This window comes from Corapipo altera, unplaced genomic scaffold, assembly GCF_003945725.1.
Source record: "Corapipo altera isolate COAL_440 unplaced genomic scaffold, ASM394572v1 1, whole genome shotgun sequence".
NCBI classification, from domain to species: Eukaryota; Metazoa; Chordata; class Aves; order Passeriformes; family Pipridae; genus Corapipo; species Corapipo altera.
The window spans coordinates 3,824,410-3,844,782 of record NW_020884873.1 but is presented as its reverse complement, the minus strand read 5'-3'; the positions used below and the strand labels follow the sequence as shown (position 1 = coordinate 3,844,782).

Sequence of the window (20,373 nt, the reverse complement as noted above, 5' to 3'; positions counted from 1 at the left end):
TCTTCTGTTACATATTGAGTTGGCAATGGCAAGTAACTCCAGCTCACTGTCAGATACATTATCTTTGCCCATGCCCAACCTGTGAGATGAATCAATGAAACTTGGGGCATTTTTTTGATTCCCACATCCTTAAAACAATAAAGCCCAGCACCAAAGAAACCAAAAGGAACCAGATTCCTAGGTCTTTTCTCTCTAGAACTACGAAGGTCCATGAAGAACATGCAGACAATGCTCTTAACTGTACAAAAATAGCACGTACCTCCCTCTCGAGTTCCTCACTACTAAAAAGAACTCTGATTATTCACAAAAGAAAATTAAATTTCTATTAACTCTGCTTATATTTTTGCCTCCCAAAATAAAGGAGTAGTAATACAGAAACAAATGTGTAGTAATGGGACTATAATACAACCACAAAGAAAAATCAGCACTAAGGAAACATTTTATGGTATGTTTAGGTCAAACAGCACTCAGACATCCACATCCCAGGAAAAAAACCCAAAACAACAAAATTAAGACAGTCTACATGAACTTGAAAAAACACAAAACCAGAAGTACTTGGCAAAACAAAATAAAACTATTATAGATCTCAGAGAGTAGATGCCGATATGAATTTCAATACTTGGTCTTTAAAAAATAAAAGTATAGAAAGGAAATCTGGAATATTAAACATAAATTTTAAAAATAGCAAAATATAAATACAATTTGAAAATTGAGAAATGTTACCTGATCAATCCCACAATACTTTTAAGGGAAGCAAGGTCAAAGCCATTTCAAACTTTCATAGCAAGCCCCAAGCTTTTTCTCATTTTCATTTCAACTTTCAAAGTTCCACAAGTCAAAAGTAATACCATCATGTTGGAATTTTTTTTTTTCTTTAAACAAGGTAACAAAAGGATGAGTTGAAGAGAAGTGCCATGCCAGATCAAAACCAGGGAGCTGGAAAATATTTACCAATTTCTTTCGAAACAAACTAAGGAACAACAGCTCCCCCAGTACCATGGCAGCACCTGAACTTCATATTAACATCTGCTAATTCTAGCAGTTGGAATTCAACCCATCTTTCTCTTTCCCTTTTTCTGTTAAAAAAAAAAAAATAAAAAAAATTTCGCACCTATCCTAAAAAAAGACAGACAGCTTCTCTGAATTGCCACTGCACACCTCACAATTTCCATTCACTCACATTCTTTTCAAGTACCATGGCCCCTGCAAGCAGTGCTCACCAAAATTCTTCCAAAACCTTGTCTAGATCTGCTCGCTCCCAACGACTACCGCATGCAGAACTTCACGCTGTCACAAGGACATGTGGGCTCAGGGACAACTTTTAGAGACTCTTGGCTTCTCAGGCTGGCATAGGCTGGGCTCGACGCGGAGGTGACAAGCAGCGTCTCTCGCGCGGAGGCTGCAGCGCGTTGGACTCCCCACCGTGGCCCTGGTGCCCGGTGGCCGCAGGCAGAGCCCAGCCCCGGCCCCAGGCGAGGCACAAGCCACTTGGACCAAGCCAGCCCCTCGTAGGGTGTGGGAGAGGTGGGACGTGTGGCAGGCGGCAGCCCGGCATCGTAACCCTCGGCAAAGGCGCGGGTGAAAACTTTATGGTGGCTGCCGGCGGCGGGGCTTCACCAGGGGGTCTGCGGGAGGGGACGTGGAAGGTTCAAGCACCATAAATAAGTCCCCGCCAGGTGCAAGAGTGCGCGACTGCTCGCCCTCACCCGCTGCCCAGAGCCCGCCGAAAAGCTCCGGAGGAAACCACAACCCGTCTCAAAGAGTTCGAGAAGTAAGTTCTGGTTTAGGTAATTCAATAACGCGACGAGGGTTTGCTTAATTTGCAGTTTTGTGGGGTTTAATATACACATGTGCAACGTAATTTTACCTTCTGGAGGGAGCACAGGAGACTTCATGCATTTTCCAAATTGGATACAGAAATCCATAGTTACTTTAAAAGGGAACAACTCTTTGCTTCTAGGGATGCTACTTGTTAAACAATGAACTCCTTTCCATCAGCACAGACATACTACTGCTATTGATTAATTGCTGTGGGCGCTTCTTTTCTCTTAACTACAGTAGCAGAATTCACAGGAATTGAGTATCTCCAGCATGTGCAGGTACAACATGACAACTTGTTTTTTCCTCCTTCACATATGAGTTAATTGAGCTATAACCAGGCCTGAGCAAGAAATTAATAAAATACAACAAAACAGAAAGCCAAGAGGATGTCACACTGACATCTGCAACAGTTGTGAAGGCAGAGGTATCTGACAGGCAAACATGCAGGTATCCTGTTCTTTAAGTCTAGTATGAAAAGCATGCAAAGAAACTATAAATCTTCCTTGGGAGGAGATACTCTTTTTCCTGTATAAATACTGTTAAAAGTGTATTTTATACAGCCACAGATATACCATATTACACAGACACACAAGCCTATCCTATCAGGGAGTTTCATGTTTAAGTAACTCAACTATATGCCTCCTAAATGATAAAGTCATAAATGCTTGTTAAAAGCTCCCTGAGAAGTAGTAAATATTTTGTAAACTAGTTACATATTTAAGATCTCTGGACAGCAAGAGAAGGAAAAACAATTCCTCTCCTATCTAAAGGTACCAATCAAACACACCATGCACATAAACACCGCAAGATGCTTGGTGGGAGACTGTGTGTATGTGTTTGTGTGTGTTTTAATTAACTCCTTGAATGCATATGATGAGCCAGCCACCCAGAATTAGTAATGCCAAACTCCCAATTTGATTCAAATGCAATGAATACAACAGTCGAATTGTGCGGCTGGTGTGTCACTCATCAGCACTCTCATTTGGGCTTTTGCCTTCCAAGGCTAGTTCACAATTTCAGCAACTGGTAAATTATTGAGATGTTCATTAAAATCCATAATCTGTAACAGTCAACTTCTTCCTCGCTAAGCATAAGCACAACAAATTAAATTAGTGCATGCTGGACAATAATGAGAAGTCGGTAAATGCATTAATTCCTTCAGCCTTATCTCAGAGAAATAAAACTGTGTTAATTTTCATCACTGTGAAAAACCCGTATCTGAAACTTTTAACTGGCACTCTATTTAATATTCTTCAAAACTCAGATCCCTAGAACCACAGACTTAAGCAATAAAGTCCTTTTCTTAAAACATCTCAATGGAAGTTAAAAGCTATTCAGTCCGATATTAAAGAAATCTCATTGTTTGCTTTTAAATGAAGGAATAATCACTCTTACTTCCACAGGTAGATTTTAGGAGAGTGGGACGTCATTCTGAGCAAGCTGGTTAATAGAAAGGTATTATTCTTTCTCCAAAATTCTCAGCAAATGCAGCAGAAGAAAGCTTTTAGGGTAACTTTAGCTAAGAAAAGCACTTAGGAATACGCAAAGTTTCCTTTTAGGAAAATGATTTCTCCATTTGACAGTGTTGGTACAACCCCAAAATAAATTCAGTGGGAGTCTGAAATGACTCGTGCAGTGCAGGAGTGAAGCAGCTAAGTATATTTTTTTCCTCCTAGCAGAGAGTTGCTTTACATCCCTGAGCCCTTCCTTTCCACAAGCTATTCACTAGCACACAGAAGGTTTCGAGAGCACAGAACTGGTGACTGTAAACGCTGAACTTGTTCTACTGTCCCCATCCCCACTGCTCCCATCCATGCCTTTTGTCCTTTCTAGCTCTTCCTTTTTTCCTATGGAGGCAGTAATCCATCCTTCCTTCTACAAACGCTGCATACCACTGTACTGAACTGGTATGTTAAAAATAAAAATTGTAATTAAAAACAAAGAAAATAATGAGAAAGAGAAAGGGTGTCACTCTGTCCGGATGCCTAGCATAGCCTCTCTCTCAGTCTACAGAGAAATGTAAATATGCAGTAATTAATTTGGGTTTAAGAACATTCCATACACTAGGGACATTGTTAAGCAGTCACTTTATCTATTTTTCATTAATCAGATTTTATTAAGATATTAAAACTTTATGTTGGGCATTTCTGAGTTTTTATCATTCTGTAAATCTCCTAGCTGTCTGCGATGGTTCCGGCTGCATTGTCTCTACCTTTTCCTCGATGAAGTAAACTTTCTTTCTACTGTGGCCATACTTGTTATATTTAATGACCCAACTTAAAAAAAAAAAAAAAAAAAAAGGAGAAAAATCAAACAACAAAAGAGTTATTCTTTTTGAGACCTTTAGAGCCAATTCAGAGTGCCACAGGTACATCACAGAGTACATCTCAGAAGTTACCCTTTCCCTGTGAAACACACGGAGCAGATTCCAGTTATAATTTCTTCCTACAACATTTCTGCAAACATCATCCCCCTCAGCGTACACATTCTGATGCTCCTCTCAATCAAGCAGCTGAACCGCCACAAACAGAAAGAAAGACGCGCAAGGAACTTCTCAGGAAAGGACAAAAACCCTCACATTTTTGGCACAGTAATTAATTATACATGTTAATTCACAAAACCTACTGCAATTTACCAGTGATGCTGAATGAATTAATGAATGTTTCCTCGTCTGACACTGAGGATCATTTTCATTCCAAGTGTGTATCATAAATGCACCCCAATAATGGCCACAGACACACAAGAGAAGTCCCCTTGGTTCAGCTGCCTTCAGCTGGGGTGACTGAAAGTTTCTGAACTGTTTGCAGTTTACTGGGATACGCTGGAATATCACGGGAAAGACGACCGGCAAAGAACAACAACCTCCTGAGATACATACAGGCGCTCTGAGATCTGAACTGCAAACAACTTTGCCTGACAAATCTGTATCTCCTTGTGCTCTGCTATTCAGGTTCAAAAAGGAATAGCGGGAGATGGACAGTAATAACCAAACCGAAGCGGGTCATCCAGATACAACATGCTGGACCCCAAGCGACTGCAGAAATGTGCTCCAAGAACTGTGTTTACTGAGAATCTGAGAAAATAACCTGCCGTAATCGTCTAAAAAAACAATCATCTGTGCATCGTGCATATATACACACACATGAACTCTGTGAGCATTTCTGTGTCTGAGGGTCTGTGCATCTCTGTGTAAAACAAAGTGCGTCCTCTTGGTTGTTTTCTGACAAACACACATGTACTACAGGGACAGTGCCTTCTCTGTGTACGTGTGTGTAACTATAGTCAAACACACACAATGTAAACAAATGGTAATGATTAACAAAGATAATGGTCTGTATCCCCAATTTCAACTGCAGAGGGAAAATTGTTGAAAAAAATTTTTTTAAAAAAAATTTTATGTCCCGAGGTTCATTTTTATTGCTTCCCATTTCTGCTGCTTGCTGTTATCTGCATAGCAAAAGGAGAGCAGCGTATTGATTATTTAACTAGAATGTTTACAAGAGCAAAGCTGGGATCTCTGAAAATGAAACGTATGCCTAGAGGGGGGAAAAAAAGAGTAGGGAAGCTCATTCCAGTTCTAAGGAACATGTTTTGTCCCAATTGATTTGTTTATATATAAAAATTATATAAATATACATATATTTACAATGCAGAGAGACTTCGGATAAAAAAAAAAGTCCCCCAACAGGAAAATGAAAGGACTTCATTCTGCTTCACAGAGTTTACAAGTATTGTGTTCGTCACAAAGTTCAAAGAATAATCGTAATCACTTGCTTATACATTTCTATGTATAATCTTAATGAAGCATATGAAATACTTGAATCTATGGATTGTAGGAACAAGACAAATACATCAGCATCATCATGTTAGATCAAATCTGACATCAGAAACAGTAACAGTTTCCTCAGGTAGTTGAACTAAGTTAACACAGTGGACATAAACAAAACCAATTTTGTTCTATTATTGTAGTGATAACAAACCAAAGAAAAACGTCGAGTATGCCAAGTAAGTCTGGAAAATTAACTGTTTTAAAGATGACCTTGGAGTAGAGCGACCAAGACAATTCCACTTTCTAGTAAAGAAATGTTCTAGTTGCAGAACAAGGATTGAAAGTGTTAAAACAGTTCTTTTCTGCGTTTCCCAATTTCAGTTTTCTCTGATCTTTTAATTCGAGCATTCTTTCCTGTCCTTTCTCTGCATGCGTGTTCCTCAGCCCACTTAAAATGTTTTTATCTTGCCTTCTTTTCTATGCCTTTACTATCAAATTCAGTAGGTTTGAACGATGAACAGCTTGACTTAGCATATTTTTAACCAGCTGGTCTAGCACCTAGCTTGTATTGCATAGTCAGATACAACCAAATGTTTATACAGGAGGTAGCTTTCACGAAGATGAGAAAAACCTCAGTAACGCGCATCCTGGCGTTCTTTTATTTACCGCTTAGAAATGAAAGTTTGGATTGTTTACTGCAGCCGCACAAGGGACTATTAATAACCTTTAAAAAAGAAGCTGGAGGGAAAGGATGCGGGACCATCAATGGACGCGTGTATAAGCGCCTGAGAGAACGCTTCAAAACCCCTCAGGAGTGCCAGATTATAGGAAATAAGGACTAAACTCTCGGAGGTCACAAGCCGTCGCCAGTGACAGCAAAAACTTAATTCCAGGCAGGAAAGGCTCCTGCTTCGGGCAGAGGGAGACGGGCACATCTACGTCATACCCAAGCCCCGCTCGTCATACCCAGACCCCGCTCTTGACACTCCGCGAGAGAGGCGACGGCCAAAACTTGGAGGCAAGAGTTTCACTTCTTCCTTTCTTTTTCCTTTTTCCCCCTCTCTCCTCAGGCAGAAAGATGTTCTCCTGACGGAGGGCCGGGATGTTAACTTGCCTAAAAATAATCGCTCCTGCTAGATCAACAAAAGGTCATGTGCTCGGCGGAGCGCCTTCCCAAGTTTGACGGGAGCCTGAGGTTGGAAGTTGAACCCCCCGCCTCGCCGCCACCGGGCATCCTCTGATCGCTTCCCGGGGAGTCTCCGGGCAGGAGCGGGAAGGCGCTGCCCAGGAAGGTGCCTCGGCGGGCCAGAGGAGGGTGGGCAGGAGGAGGGCACGGCAGCCTCCGCGGCCGCGGAACAAAGCTGCGCGCCGCGGGCGCACCGCCGGGGCGGCGGGGCCGGGGGCGCGGCGGCGCCCGCCCCTGTCCCCCCGTCACTGACACGCCGCTGGAATAGCCAAGGTACCGCGGGGGGGGGATGGATGGAGGAGGGGGACACGGACGGACCGGGGTGGGGGGAGCATCTCCCCGGCCTCCTGCCGCCGAGCGCCGGAGTTGCGCGCCCGTCCCCGTGTCCATGTCCCCGCTGCCCATCCGCGCACACACGCGGGCGAACACGCGTGCTCGGGTAAATTAAAAAAAAAAAAATAATAAAAATAATGCAAGAACAAACAAACCACGAAACAGGAAAAAAAAATAAATTAAAAATGAAAGGGCAACAGACACCCCCCTCCCAACACACAACCCCCACCCCAACAACTCGACTCACCTTTCAAACTCCTGAGGTAAATCAGGGTCAGTTAGCATGCTGGAAAAGCACAATTTCCCTTTGTCACAGCAGCCACCTATGGTCGCCTCCAACTGAACCTGTCAAGTGAGTCCAAACCTTCTAAACCGATTGATTTTCTCTCTCGCTCTCTCTCTCCCTCCCTCCCCTCCCTCCCTCCCTCCCGGCTCGCTCGCTCTGAGCGAGGACTCCTTGACCAGTCTCTTAAAGGGGCAGCGCGCTCGCAGCAGGATGATCGCGCAGCTCCCCCCGCCGCGCCGGGCGACCTCCGGGGGCCTGTCCTTTCCTTTTAATTCTGCTCGCCCGCCGCCGCCAAACGGGAAAAGTCAACTCCTTCAGTGTCCTAAAAAAACGTGGAGAGGTGGAGTGGGATAAGTAGGGGGGGGGGGGGGGGGGGGGGGGGGGGAAAAGGGGGGGGGAAAAAAAAAAAAAGGCAGCCCGACAATCCACCTAAACCGGCAAACCAGGAGCAAATCCCCTGCGCTGAGGAAGATCAGTGGAGAAAGAAGATAAAACAAGAGCAGACTGATTAAATTGAAACAGTTATCAACTCTCAGAGTTGAAATAGGGGAGAAGAGATTAGACATAAAAATGTTACCAAAGGCATTTGTGTTCCGAAGAATTTTCATTCCTTTCCCCCCCTCCCTCCCCGCTCTCTCGCTTTCTCTCTCCCTCTTTCTCTCTCTTTGGGGAGGGGAAAAAAAAAAAAACACACACCCCGCACAACAATCAGGCATTGTTCTGAGGGAAGAAAAGCAACTTTGACAGATTGAAATATAGCAGAGGCCCCTTCAAGGAAACCTGTAAACAACTTGTCACTCACTCTGTCGGTCTCACTGTTAGCTCTTGCTTTCCACAAAGTGCTGCGAACCGTCCTGGCAACAAACCCAAAGTTTCCTCAGCTCCAAACTCCATCAAACAGCCCTGTTGTGTGCAAGGGAAAAGGTAGCCACATGCCAAAACAGCGGGCGCGCACACGAACGCACACACACGCATGCACAAACAACAACAAAAATAAACTTTCCGTTCGTCTGCTAGGGCTTTTCTCGTTTTCTATTTAAACACACCCCTCCCCTTTCTTTCCCCCCACTCTGGGCGAGCAATAGGAGTCCCTCGGCCGTGGCTCTCTCTCATTTCCCCTGCCCAGACAGCCCCTGATAACAAGGTGGACGACGCGCGGCTGCAGAGCCCCTCGGCTGGCTGGCGGAGCGCAGCCTCCGCCGCACTTCCAATTATCTAGATAAAAATCTGGCAGGCGAGGGAGGCAATCAGGTAACGGGCCTCGGACACGCGGGGACTGAGGTGCCGGCAGCCCCTGCCTCCCGCCCGGGGGACACCAGCATCCCGCCCCGGGGACACCGCATCCCGCCCCGCCCCGGCGGGAAGGGCTGCACCGCCCGAGCCCGCCCCGGCGGGGAGAGGGGGGCAGCGACCGGGAGAACGCCGCGGGGAAATTCTCGTCCAAGCCGCGGGGATTAGCCGGGGGCTACTCTGGAAGCGGAGCGCACAATGCCTCAATAGTCTGTGCGGCCCGTGTCCGGCCTGGCACCGAACTCGCAGTAAGAGAAGGGAGGGGAAAGAAAAAAAAAAAAAGAGGAAAAAAATTGGTCTCCCTGTTCTTTCACACACACGTGCACACACACCCACGTATCTATTCTCCATTCTTTCCAGTTCCCCTGCCCTAATTCCTTTCTCTCCTCTTTTTCTCCCCCCCCCCCCCCCTCGCTTTAATTTGCAGCTGGACAACATTAAGGGCCTTTAAAAACCATGAGGTTTTGACCCCACAACAGTTTGATTAGGTCCACTGCCCCCTCTCATTCCCTCTTATCCCTGCCTTACTGTGGCACAGAGATAGCAACTTTACTTTTTGAAATACACACGCATATTCGCACAGAGCGGCCAGAAGATGTTCAACATTTTCATGCCCACTGGCTTAAAAAAAATGCCAAACAGAAAAGCTTATTATTTTTAATATCCAACAGCTACACTGTTTAATTCGCTCCTTTTCCCTCTCAGTGCATATGTTAGAAACCAGCAGGCTCACGCAGGGGCCAGTCAGTCCAGTGTTGGCATAAAGGCATCATCGGCTGGAAGCCTGAGATGATCGTTTTAATCACGAGGAGCAAACCCACTCGCAACTTCTGCGCCTCGTCCCCGAAGAGCATTAAGAGCATTCGCGGAGCAAAACGCCGGAGCCAAGTTTGCGAAGGCGCCGTCGTTGCAGTTCATAAAAGAGGATCTGCAAAGGCTGCCTCCAGCCTGCCTTACACCACCACGGCGCTCCGAGCCGAGTCGCATACAATCTGTCAACTTCTGGCATGAGGGAGATCTAATGGCTCCTCACTGTGGGGCAGGGTAAACCAACTTCCTTCAGTAGCCCCTAGCAAATAATATTTTCCACAGAGGTCCATTCATAGGAGCCTGACAAACCTAGTTAATATGTACAAGGATTTTTCACTTGTTATTTAGTAGCTAGCCCTTTTAGGACAGCCATGAAGTAGACACTGAAAAGGCAGCAGATGATTAAAAAGAACAATTCCAAATACTTTCTCTTTCATCTGAGGGTCTCAAACCATGTTAAGTCTCACATTACTCCTCTGCAGGTAATAAATATAATTAGGGCCGATTCCAAAACTTTATTTGTATTGAAAAGTATCTCGCTCCGCAGGGGCTCCATTCAAATCAGCAAACCTCTGTGTGGAGTAGGAGGCTACTTAGTAGGAGAATTTGGCCTCAAATAAGGAAACTGAGATGCAGGCAGGTTTAGTAGCTTGCCCAAGTTGACACAGTTAGCCAACTCCAGCAAAAGGATGAAAAACAAAGATCCCACGTGCCTCACAGTCGACAACAGTCCTCATGCTGCTGAAACACATATATATGAATATTTGAGCTGTTTTTCCCACAGAGACATGATTTTTTTACATATACTATTTGTTTAAAACATACTTCATTGCTGTATTCACATTTGTAGGGCCCCTTTTCTTGGTCTTTCATTTTCCCCTTGATGCACACCACTGCCCATCCATAAATGCTGTTCCTTCTCTGCCAGTTCTTGCTTTACTTCCCATGTTTCCTCACACTTGGCCATGGGAGAAGTTTACAGAGTGAAGCTACACAGAAGCCCCAGCTGAAGGAAAATTAAGACCATCTTTTATTGAAAAAAATGATAAATCTCAACAGTTATGACAGAACAGGAATACCCTATTTTGACTGCCTGTTAGCTCCACTCAGCTCTCATATCCTTTTTTCAACTTGGCTCCACTCCACAACTGCCCTGCTTCTACCATGTCCTTCCCTCATCCATTCTCATACATTTACCCCTTCCTATATTGTTTCCTATTTGAACTTTTTCAGGGTTCACATACCCCCCCAAGCTGGTATTAGACCTAGGACAATGGCACTCCTGGGTTGCTGGCTCTCATCATCCATACCAGGAATTACAGAAGAGGACATCAGCAAGACTAGGAAGAAGTAAACCGAACCACAATAAAAGGAGGGGGAAAAAAAAAGAAAAAAAAAGTTTGAGAGAGAAAACTAAGATAACTGAGCAAGAGGGAGAGCTGAGAAGGGGAGAGGAAATGGGAGAAAGGAAGGAAGTAGAGATCATTCCCCTGAATGCTTCTGACATGAACCCTTCTTTTCCCATACCCTGCTCTACAATTACTCTTACCCCAATACATTTTGTGCTCAGGTACCTACACCTTCTGCCCTGTTTCCTTCCTTTTACATTTTCTGCAACTACTGAGCTCCCTCTCCCAGCTGAGTGGGGTAAAAAAGAGTTGGGTCTGAAAAGTAGAAAAAAAAAGTTACCATTGCTACTGTATTAATATTGTATTACTGTATCCTTGTGCTGTACTTACTAGATTATTAACAGCCTATTGTATAGACTTTCTGATAAAATAATGTTCTTGTAGTAAGTTCAACTACAATAGCAAGAGATAAAAAAAGCAAGATAAATGGTTCGAGGGAATCTCTGAAACGCTTCTAGAAATCACATTAAGTTTTAGACTTACTTTTTAGAAATTGCCAGGACATGTCACAAACATGCTAACATATCAGAAAGTGGAAAGACTGAGAAACTGGGATAAATACCCACTGAAAAAGAAGAAAATGTATGTAACATACATCTGTCCAGCTTTTAACATATGAAATTTTGTCTTGTTGCAAAACTTTTGAGGTATAATAAATAAATTAATAAATATGCCTCTTTTTACTGGGCAGGTCATAGTTATAAAACCCACTTGCAACCTCCAACATCCACATTCAGTTCTCTCTTCCCAAGCTGAGAATTCAGATATAAGTTATAATATCTTCAACTGATGAGAAAAATGAAAGCTCCCTCAGTATTTCTGTGAATCTGCACTTCTTCTGCTTTGCTTCCTTTAAGGGGTGCCCAAAACAAACAAGTCCAGGTAAAGGAGGGCACTTTGGGTTAAACTAAACAAAAGAGCTCTGATTTTCATTTGGATGAGGGGAAAAAACTGAAATCATAAACTCCTATATGAATTTTTGTGCTTAACTGATTTTTTTTTTCCCGCTATTGTGGTTCTCCAGTTCAAGAGGTGAACCAAAAAATCAATTATCCACCCAGCTCAAGTTAGAAATACCATAACTCTGGAATATTGCACAGACAGAATTCACAGGTCTTTATACAAACCCACTGGCAGAAGGAAAACCTAAAATGAAACATTAATTTATTTTTTTTTAATCCTCAAATGATAGCACTTCAGCCTAGTGCCTTTGGCAGATACTGCAATACAGTAAGTAAAGGAAGTGCTGGGAAAAATTAAAAAAAAAAGAGCTTTTCTGGTTTTGTTGTTTCCACTGTAGGTTTTAATAATAGAGACCTACAAAGTCCAAGGAAATGTAAGATGTTCCACAGAATGATTTACTGGAAAATTCTCACAGCAAATATGCGAAACTCCAAAGATCCTAAACGGATTTTTTTTCTTTTTTAGGCACACACTCAAAACAACTGCAGCATTAAGAATGAATCTGTAAGACTTTCTAAGAAAGGGTGTTTTGGAACAGGTTACGGGAGAGTGGAGGGAGAATGGAGTGGGGTTGATGCATTTACTATGAAGAATATCTTGCAAATAATGAATGCTTACTTCAGAGCATGGAAATGTTTAGCTACAATGCAGTTTGGATCATATGCTTAGGAACAGATTTTTCCTTTCAGTGTGCATGCCTAGCTGCCATTTCCATTAATGGGAATTAAGTACATGTGTCAAGAGGAGAAGTTAACTCTTAGAAATATAACTAATCTGTGCTTTTTTTAAGGAATGTAAATGCCACATCAGGCATGTTCAGTGTTGGCAAACCTGAATGCTGAATATAGTATAGCAAAATCTGAGAAGGAGAAGGCGGTCTGGAGGACTGAAATTTCTGTGCTATTTAGAGTTTTTCAATTTACTGAATTTCTTCAAGGAAAAAGTAAAACCATCTCATTTGCAAGTGGGAAGCCCTCATTTATCAGCTATTACTTGCACTTTCAGCAGGGCCCTACCATCTGCAACCCTCCCTGTTAAAAGAGAAATGATGCTACCCTTAAGAAGAAATCTGAACCTTCATCTAAAAATCTGAATTCAAACTTCCCTAAATATCACAATAAAGTCCCTAATCATTTTTTAAAAAGAAGTTGGCACTCTTTTTCCCTGTCCACTCCACATCAGTCAGGGTACAGGAACCTCAACATTAATATAGTTGAAAACTGTAATTTAAGTAGGAATTTTTTAGAAATGAAAAATGGCATACGTAAATACATATAAAATTAAATTACATAGCTATTTTAGCAACAAGGAACTTCTATTTGTAAAAATGAGAAAAATCAGAAAGTTGACACATCCCTGATTTTTGTGTTATGTGTTGGTCCCTCACCCCTCCATCCCCCTATATTTTGGGTATAGCTTGTTTTATTATTTATCCATACTGCCAGTTAGCTACAGGGTCTCTTTACTGTTTGTCTTAGTACTCTTGGTCTGCACAGAAGCAGCCTGAAAAAAAAATTAAATAAAACCAGGACAGTTAAAAAAAAAAAAAAGTCTTAAAAATAGAGAACATATCCATGGATAGGAACTGTGCTCGAAATGATTTAAGGAGCTAACTGGATTTCAAATTTACAGTTCCTCGTTAAGGTTCTCAACATAAAATGTTACTAAAATAGGAACCTGTTGCTCCAAGTCTTTTTTTTTTTTTTTAATGTTCTTTTTTCAGCGGAGTTATCTTGCACGGAACATACCGTCCCGACTGAAGCCCACAGCCTCACCTTGTGCACAGAATCCCTGCTCTGCCTCCATCCCAGTCGGGATGATTCCTCTCTGAGTGACAGGTCTGTTTACTGTCAGTGCCCATCTGATCTTCAGCCTCCCCGATGACAATGCCAGCAGGAATGTTCTTCTTCAGTGTCATTTCCAATGACTGTTCTGAACATGTAAATGCCTGCCACAATACCCCCTGACAACGAGCCCAACTCATTTCATGCAGATAACCAGCTCCCATCAAAAGGAAATTACTCCCTTTCTCCCTGGTGCGTGTGTGTGGAGGAGTGCTTGGTAGAAATCAAGTCTCTTCTGAACAAGCAATCTCTTTTATAGCTAAACATAAGCTTCTGAGGCTAAGTATCGTAAACCCACAACTTTGATCTATTTGTAGTAGGTAATAATTGTTGAGCATGATTTCCAGTGCACTGACATTGAGATCATTCTGCTTAACCCAGTGGGTCTTTCTGTCTGGCTCTCATAATTCCTTCACCACCACATTCTCGTCACTTCCACCATAACAATTCTGTTTCTTTCTTTAACTGATCCCCTGGACAGGGTTGGAGTCATCATATTTTGTCTCTGTATTTCTAATCTGACTGTTTTTCCCACTCTAGTCTGCTCTTACTAACCTGTGCACTAAGGATGCTGGATTTAAAACAAGCAGATTTGCTTCCATTGACCGTCAAGCAACATGCAATTAAAAGTGCAAGGGTGTTTTAGAATAATCCACAGCACCTTGTCCCATGGGGTTTGTGAAGGCACTCCAGCCTTCCTCTTGTGGTCATGAGGTTTGCTCTGGTGTTTGCAATCAAAATTCTCCCCACCCACACATACATCTCCCGTCTGCTTCTCTTACTAGAAGTGGTTTTCTTCTACTGCCATTACAATCATTTGTGACACTTAAAGCATAGAACTACAGCCACCCTAAGCTAACCAGATCGAACTCTTTGGAGTTGTGCATGACTCAAGCTTCTACAGCTGAATTCACAGTTGCCCTCCCATTTTATAAACTTTGTTGAATTATATTATCATTTGCTAATCACTTTTTACTAGAGGAGCAGTGAAGAATTAGGTCTTTTGTAAGAAATATCTTCTATGTGAACCAGTTACAGTTATGACTGCAATTGCAATTAGACAAAGAACACAAAGAAAGGTAACATCCTTACATTCTACAATATGTAGAATCTTATCTATTTTATTCCCTTTTAGTCTGTATAATCATAAGGATTCATGTAACTGCTGTCTAGCAAGTGTTTCAAAAAATATAAATACCAAAATGTTAAATTCAGAACAAATTTGGAAATATATTCTCTTTCTACTGTGCCCTGCATGAGATCCCTGCATTATGTCTGTGATAAGACTAATACAAATCAGTGTTTATCAAATGCATTCTATTGATATTTAACTTGTTATATATGTCACTGTGAAGACCAATCTGTAAATTAAGCAGTGATTCTAATGACATTAAATGCAAGGGAAGGAGTTATAAAACACATTGCTATCTTACACATGAAACAGCAATCAATGAGTATGTAAAGTTACATTTCATTTATAAACTTACAAAAGCATACGTAAGCCTTAATTTAACGGTGTTCTGATGCACTTTTCTAAGTGATTTTCCACTTCTGAGTAAAAGCAAAAATTTGAACTCCTACATTCAACACACAGACTTCAATTCAGCCACTATTACAGAGAAATAAATACATAAGTATGGTATAAAACAGACCAATGGCTTGTTGTTATTGCTCTTTGTATGGAGACTTAACTCTTGCTTCTCATCTCTCATTACATGGGACAGCTAGAGGCTAGAAACATTGCCGTGGTAGCATGCTGAAGGCTCCTGGGAATGCTTCTGTACCTTGTATGGGCAAAAACTGAGAAAATACTGCTACAGTGTTCTGAAGCATAAATATGGGAAAATCGGAATATCTGGGGACACTCTTCAAAAGCCCTAATGCAACCCAGGTACAGGACTGACTACCTTCTAGTACCAATTAGCTTGTAAGACAGATCTTCAAGAGTTGCCACTGAGGTATATTCAGAATATAAAAGAATCAGAAAGGAAATATAAAAAACCCCCAAACCAAAAAACATAGGAGAAAAAAAAAGCACTGGATTGAGACAAACATTCATTAAGATAAAAATACAAAGAGGTTTCTCAGGAACGTTTATCAAAGAAAACTTATGTCATAAATTTTTGTCTGCCTGGAGGAGGTCCAGAGCTGAGTGTCTCTTCTCTTGCCATATAACATTGTACTGAGTCCAGACTGCACATTTGGTCACCCGCTTTTCCCTTTAAATAACACTTTCTAATGTGGCTTTTGTTTTGTTTTACAAAGTTTAATTTCTCTTTCTTTTGATGCATTTTCCCTTTTTCATTATTTCAGAGTTGTGTAAAAGTAATTAGTGACACAATGCCAAGGACTGAACCTCACAAGCAACCCAAATATTTTGATTCACTGCAAATGCAATCCATAATTTACAAAGTGCCTGACCCCCATCCAATAAATAAAATAAAATAAATGAGACAACTTCTGCATGTTAACAGCCCGAGGCATACTGAGAAAAACATCAAAATGCAGAAACAGTGAATGTCACCACATTAGACAGCAGAGATAGTCCTTTGACACTTTTTCAGGAAATGAAATCACATTCATACATACCTTTTTAGCATTTGACCCCACACGATCAGTCCTGTCAACCATTTCTCCTGGTATTTGCATGTAGCCACTGCCCTTTCTTGAGAGCAATGTGGTTCAAAATCTGGGCAAGGATTTCACAAGTGAGAATGTCACAGGTGAAACTTGTTTTCTTAAGGAATTCTGGGTTAGCAATAGAATGGCAGCAGGTGTCTCCAGAAGTGCAAATTGGGTGGAAAATAGGAGACAGAGACACTTACTTTTTCTTTTTTTTTTTTTTTTTTAACTGGCCTTGTCTTTTTTATTGATTTTGCAACTTGCCATAAATATCTCAAAGGGGCCTCAATACTGTAGTCAAAGTAAAAACCTGCTGTATGCAGCTAGGACAGGCCTTTGGCACAAAAGCAACCATACAGAGTTTTGTGCCTACAATCTCTAAAACCATCACAGTTTTTATAGTGATTTGTGGCTCACGACACATAGGGCCATGAAAAATGATGTTAACAGAGATTTGTGTTTCATTGCACAAAAGAAATGCACCTCATTTAATGAAAGCAAATTTTCTTATGATAGTTTGAAAAATCACCACAGAATTTAAGTGAGAACTCCTCCTCAGACACAAACTACATCCTGCTTCAAAGCAAGAGTCAGTTCTCCACTATATTAAGTCTTAGGTGTTTCGAATCCAGGTGGGCTTAGACTGGACAAGAGTTCTATAATGGGGAGAGGGTGGAAATTTATTTCTGTCCCTCATCTCCTGCTGACTGCTTTACCTCTGCCATATACTTTACTTTATAAAAGTACATAATTATACATTACTTCTGAACTAAAACTGAATTACAAGTTGAATAAAAGACTGTTTTCTATTTTATATGTTTGCATTTGACTGAATGACTCATTCTCATAATAACTGAAAAAGTAAAAAGAAGTAATTGATCTCATCCTTGATTTCATAAACTTCTGGGTTTATTACTTATCTTTTCTCTAAATAGTCTCTAGCTCTTTCTTCATGTAGAAGTCAGTTGAATAAAGATTAAAATTTGCACTGCTTCTTTTTGAACTTCTGTTTCTGCTACACAGATTCTTCAGGAATCCTAACTCATACAGACACAAACTCAGTGTTACAGGAAAGGACCTGCTACTGACATATGTCACTCTAGTATTTTCAGCATTACTTCTTATTCCACTTTCAACCACTGGATCTTGTCTTTGGATCATGCCACCTACTTTGATGAAGTATTCCATAAGGAAACATAGGCCATCTTCCCTTCTGCTGCCAAGTGGTCAGAGTTACACTGGAACAGGGCACTGAGCATCATCACATCCATTTTTCTGCCTGAAGTGCAGCATTTGGCCTTTGTCAGCACCACACTTGTGTAGCCAACCTGCCCATCCCTCCTGCATGGAGTCCTCTACTGTCTTCTCCAGCCCTGACTTGAGTGATTCTGCCTCAGACACAAATGTTTAGGTACTGTTCACAGCTATTTTTAATTCATGAAAACATATAAGTGAAACACCACCTACAACACTCAGACTTTGGATACCCCGTTGCAGTTTTTGTACAGCAAACACTGATAATACACTTTGAGTTTTGCCTTCTGCCCCTCAGACTATTTAATTCTTGAAAGCACTCCTATCCCACAACCAGTTTTCTAATAACCCCTTGTAAAGGTCTTCTTCAAAAACTTTCTTTAAAGGAAAAAAAAAATCCAATGATTATATTTTATTATTTGTTGACAAGCTCAAGGAATTACCTTTATATCATTTTTCTTTACAAAAGCTATGCTGATGGATAGCTATAGTATCACAATGCTCATCTATATGCCTCCCAATTTTATTTTTTATTACTATTTCAACCAATTTATCAAGTAAGGAAAGAAAAGTCATTAGACTAATTCTCAGCATCAATTCTACTGTTCAATTAAAGAGAAGCAGAAAAATTGCTTTCTCCAACCTTACAGGTTAGAAGCCAATATTAAAAGGAAAGACTACATATTAAGTTAGCAGCCCTATTTGAGCTCATCATCAGTTTCCAGTAGCACATTTTGATATGTCTAACTTTACCTGCTACTCTATTGCTCTTCATTTGATGAGTTTAGCACCTACTTTTCCTTCACTTTTTTCTTTGACAGTAGCTAATCCTTAATATTGCAAAAGAATGGCTACAGGTTAGATTTCTCTCGAGTCTTATGTGATAGAATATGTCAAGGAAATAACTTGATTTCTCAGCAAACCTGTTATCCTTTTTACCTATTATTCTGTGTTACAATACCAAGGAAACAATCCTTAACTACTATCCTATATTACAGTACTGAGGGAAGAATTATTTACAAACTTGATGTGGGCGGCCTTTTAGAAAACATCTGATTTTACTCCATGTAATTTCAACCCATCCCCAAGACATTATGCTTGTTTTGGATGGGGTTCTCTTGCATTTCTAGCTAGCAAAAATCACGACATCCTCCAGTTTTAAGCCACACCTATTTGAACACCACACTTCCTTTCCTAACACTGTATACTGGGCTGTGCAAACCAAGCCTTCCACTTGGAAGCAAGTCAATACTCTAAACTTGGTAAGACTCAGAGGTTAATAAACTTTAACCATGCCTCTAAGATCAGAGCCTCTCGTTGTCAAGGCAGTATGAAATGGCCTCAGCTCCCCAAAACTGAGGGAACTACGGGTTCCTGCAGCTGGCAGTCAGACCAGAGATTTTATGAGATGTAGATTTTGCACCATGTAAGAGGTTTGATAGTCTCTGGACATGGTTGGACTAGATCATATAAGGAGAAATACTGTGGGTTTTTAGAAATGATCCAATGACTTACATTTACAAATCTGACTGCAGAGTTTTGTGTGGCTACTGTGCATGGCTTGCACTGTTTTCATAGGGGAATAGAAAGCACGTGAAACCAGATGGAAAAGTTTCAACATTAACCAAAACCTTACAGGTTATGGTTTTTATTTTAAAAAGACATATTTTTTACAAAATGTCTCATTATACTAAAATTTTATCTGCAAACACTACTTTGGTTATTGGTAAATATACACAATCTCTCTGTCCCTCTCTCTGATATCCATACAGGACCTGTAGCCTACCCCTAAAGTACAGGATATTCAGTGAAAAATTCTTAGTACTGTGTTTTTAATGGTTGTTACACACAATATCTGTGTACCACAGTGGATGCTCATATGTGGATATTCAGTTATTAATATAATACAGTGAGTTTACTACCTGAGGAGGACTGCAATGAGAAAATCTGCTGGACTATTCAGATTTGCAGGTTGATGAACCCCAGGAATAGCAGGAAGGAGGCTCACCCCCATCTATGGGGGCAGTATGAAGGCTACAGACCCCATTTCACGTGCTTAACTGGATCCCATATCATGTGGACAGTAAACTCTGTGCAACTTTGTGGCATTAGCCTGACTACAGTCACTCCTTGCATAAACCAGGAGCACCTTTCTAGGGTTTTCAGATACTTACCAGTGCTTACTAAAGTGTCAGATATTGTTGAGCTGTTCCTGGCTATCCAAAATCTCAACAGATCACAGCACAAAGCCACGAGGTAGTAGATTATTGCTGAAAGCCACACAGATTGCCTAATTCTTTCCAGTTTGCTTTTCTAGAGAAGTTTTCAGACTTAGAACATTCACTGAGTCAGCTACAATACAAACCGGGATCCCTCTTGGCATCATTCTAAACTGGAAGCTGATACCGATACATTTCCATTCCCATAGCAGTGAATAAAAGTTTCCTCACGCTCAGAATACAGACAATTCTTACTTCTGGTCATGTAAAATTTACCTATAATATTTGTGGTTACCTCCTGAACAGTGTGACCATTCTCCTTGTGCTTATGCCTTTGTCCACAGGTAGCCACATAAATGTCATTGCTTTCTCAGTGTTTAAATACACAGAGATGAATGAAGGAAGTATTCACGGAAAGTATTCATTTTGGGTACTGTGATCCATTCCAAACATCAAAAAACCTTCCAAACCTAACAAAAATCACAAAAAGGTAAGTGCAAAGTGACTTTATAAATATAAAGTATCTATAAAGTCGTCACTAGGTGGGTCCATAGCAATGGATTAGGC

At 41.3% G+C, this 20,373-nt stretch overlaps 1 protein-coding gene across 16 annotated transcripts in view; it reads right to left on the bottom strand.

The window, feature by feature from the left end:
- Window positions 1–20,373, bottom strand: part of SOX5 (SRY-box 5) — a 640,197-nt gene that overhangs the window by 288,209 nt on the left and 331,615 nt on the right. For 5 of the 16 annotated variants that reach the window (XM_027659155.1, XM_027659149.1, XM_027659163.1 and 2 more), the window contains exon 1: window positions 7,357–7,517. The exons of 7 other annotated variants lie outside the window; for them this stretch is intronic. In XM_027659155.1, coding sequence (XP_027514956.1) covers window positions 7,357–7,394 — 38 coding nt within the window. In that variant the 5' untranslated portion in view covers window positions 7,395–7,517. Of the gene's footprint in view, window positions 1–6,556; window positions 6,801–7,356; window positions 7,519–20,373 lie in introns of those variants that run through there. 4 more of the 16 variants (XM_027659142.1, XM_027659241.1, XM_027659249.1 and 1 more) reach the window with 2 other exon arrangements.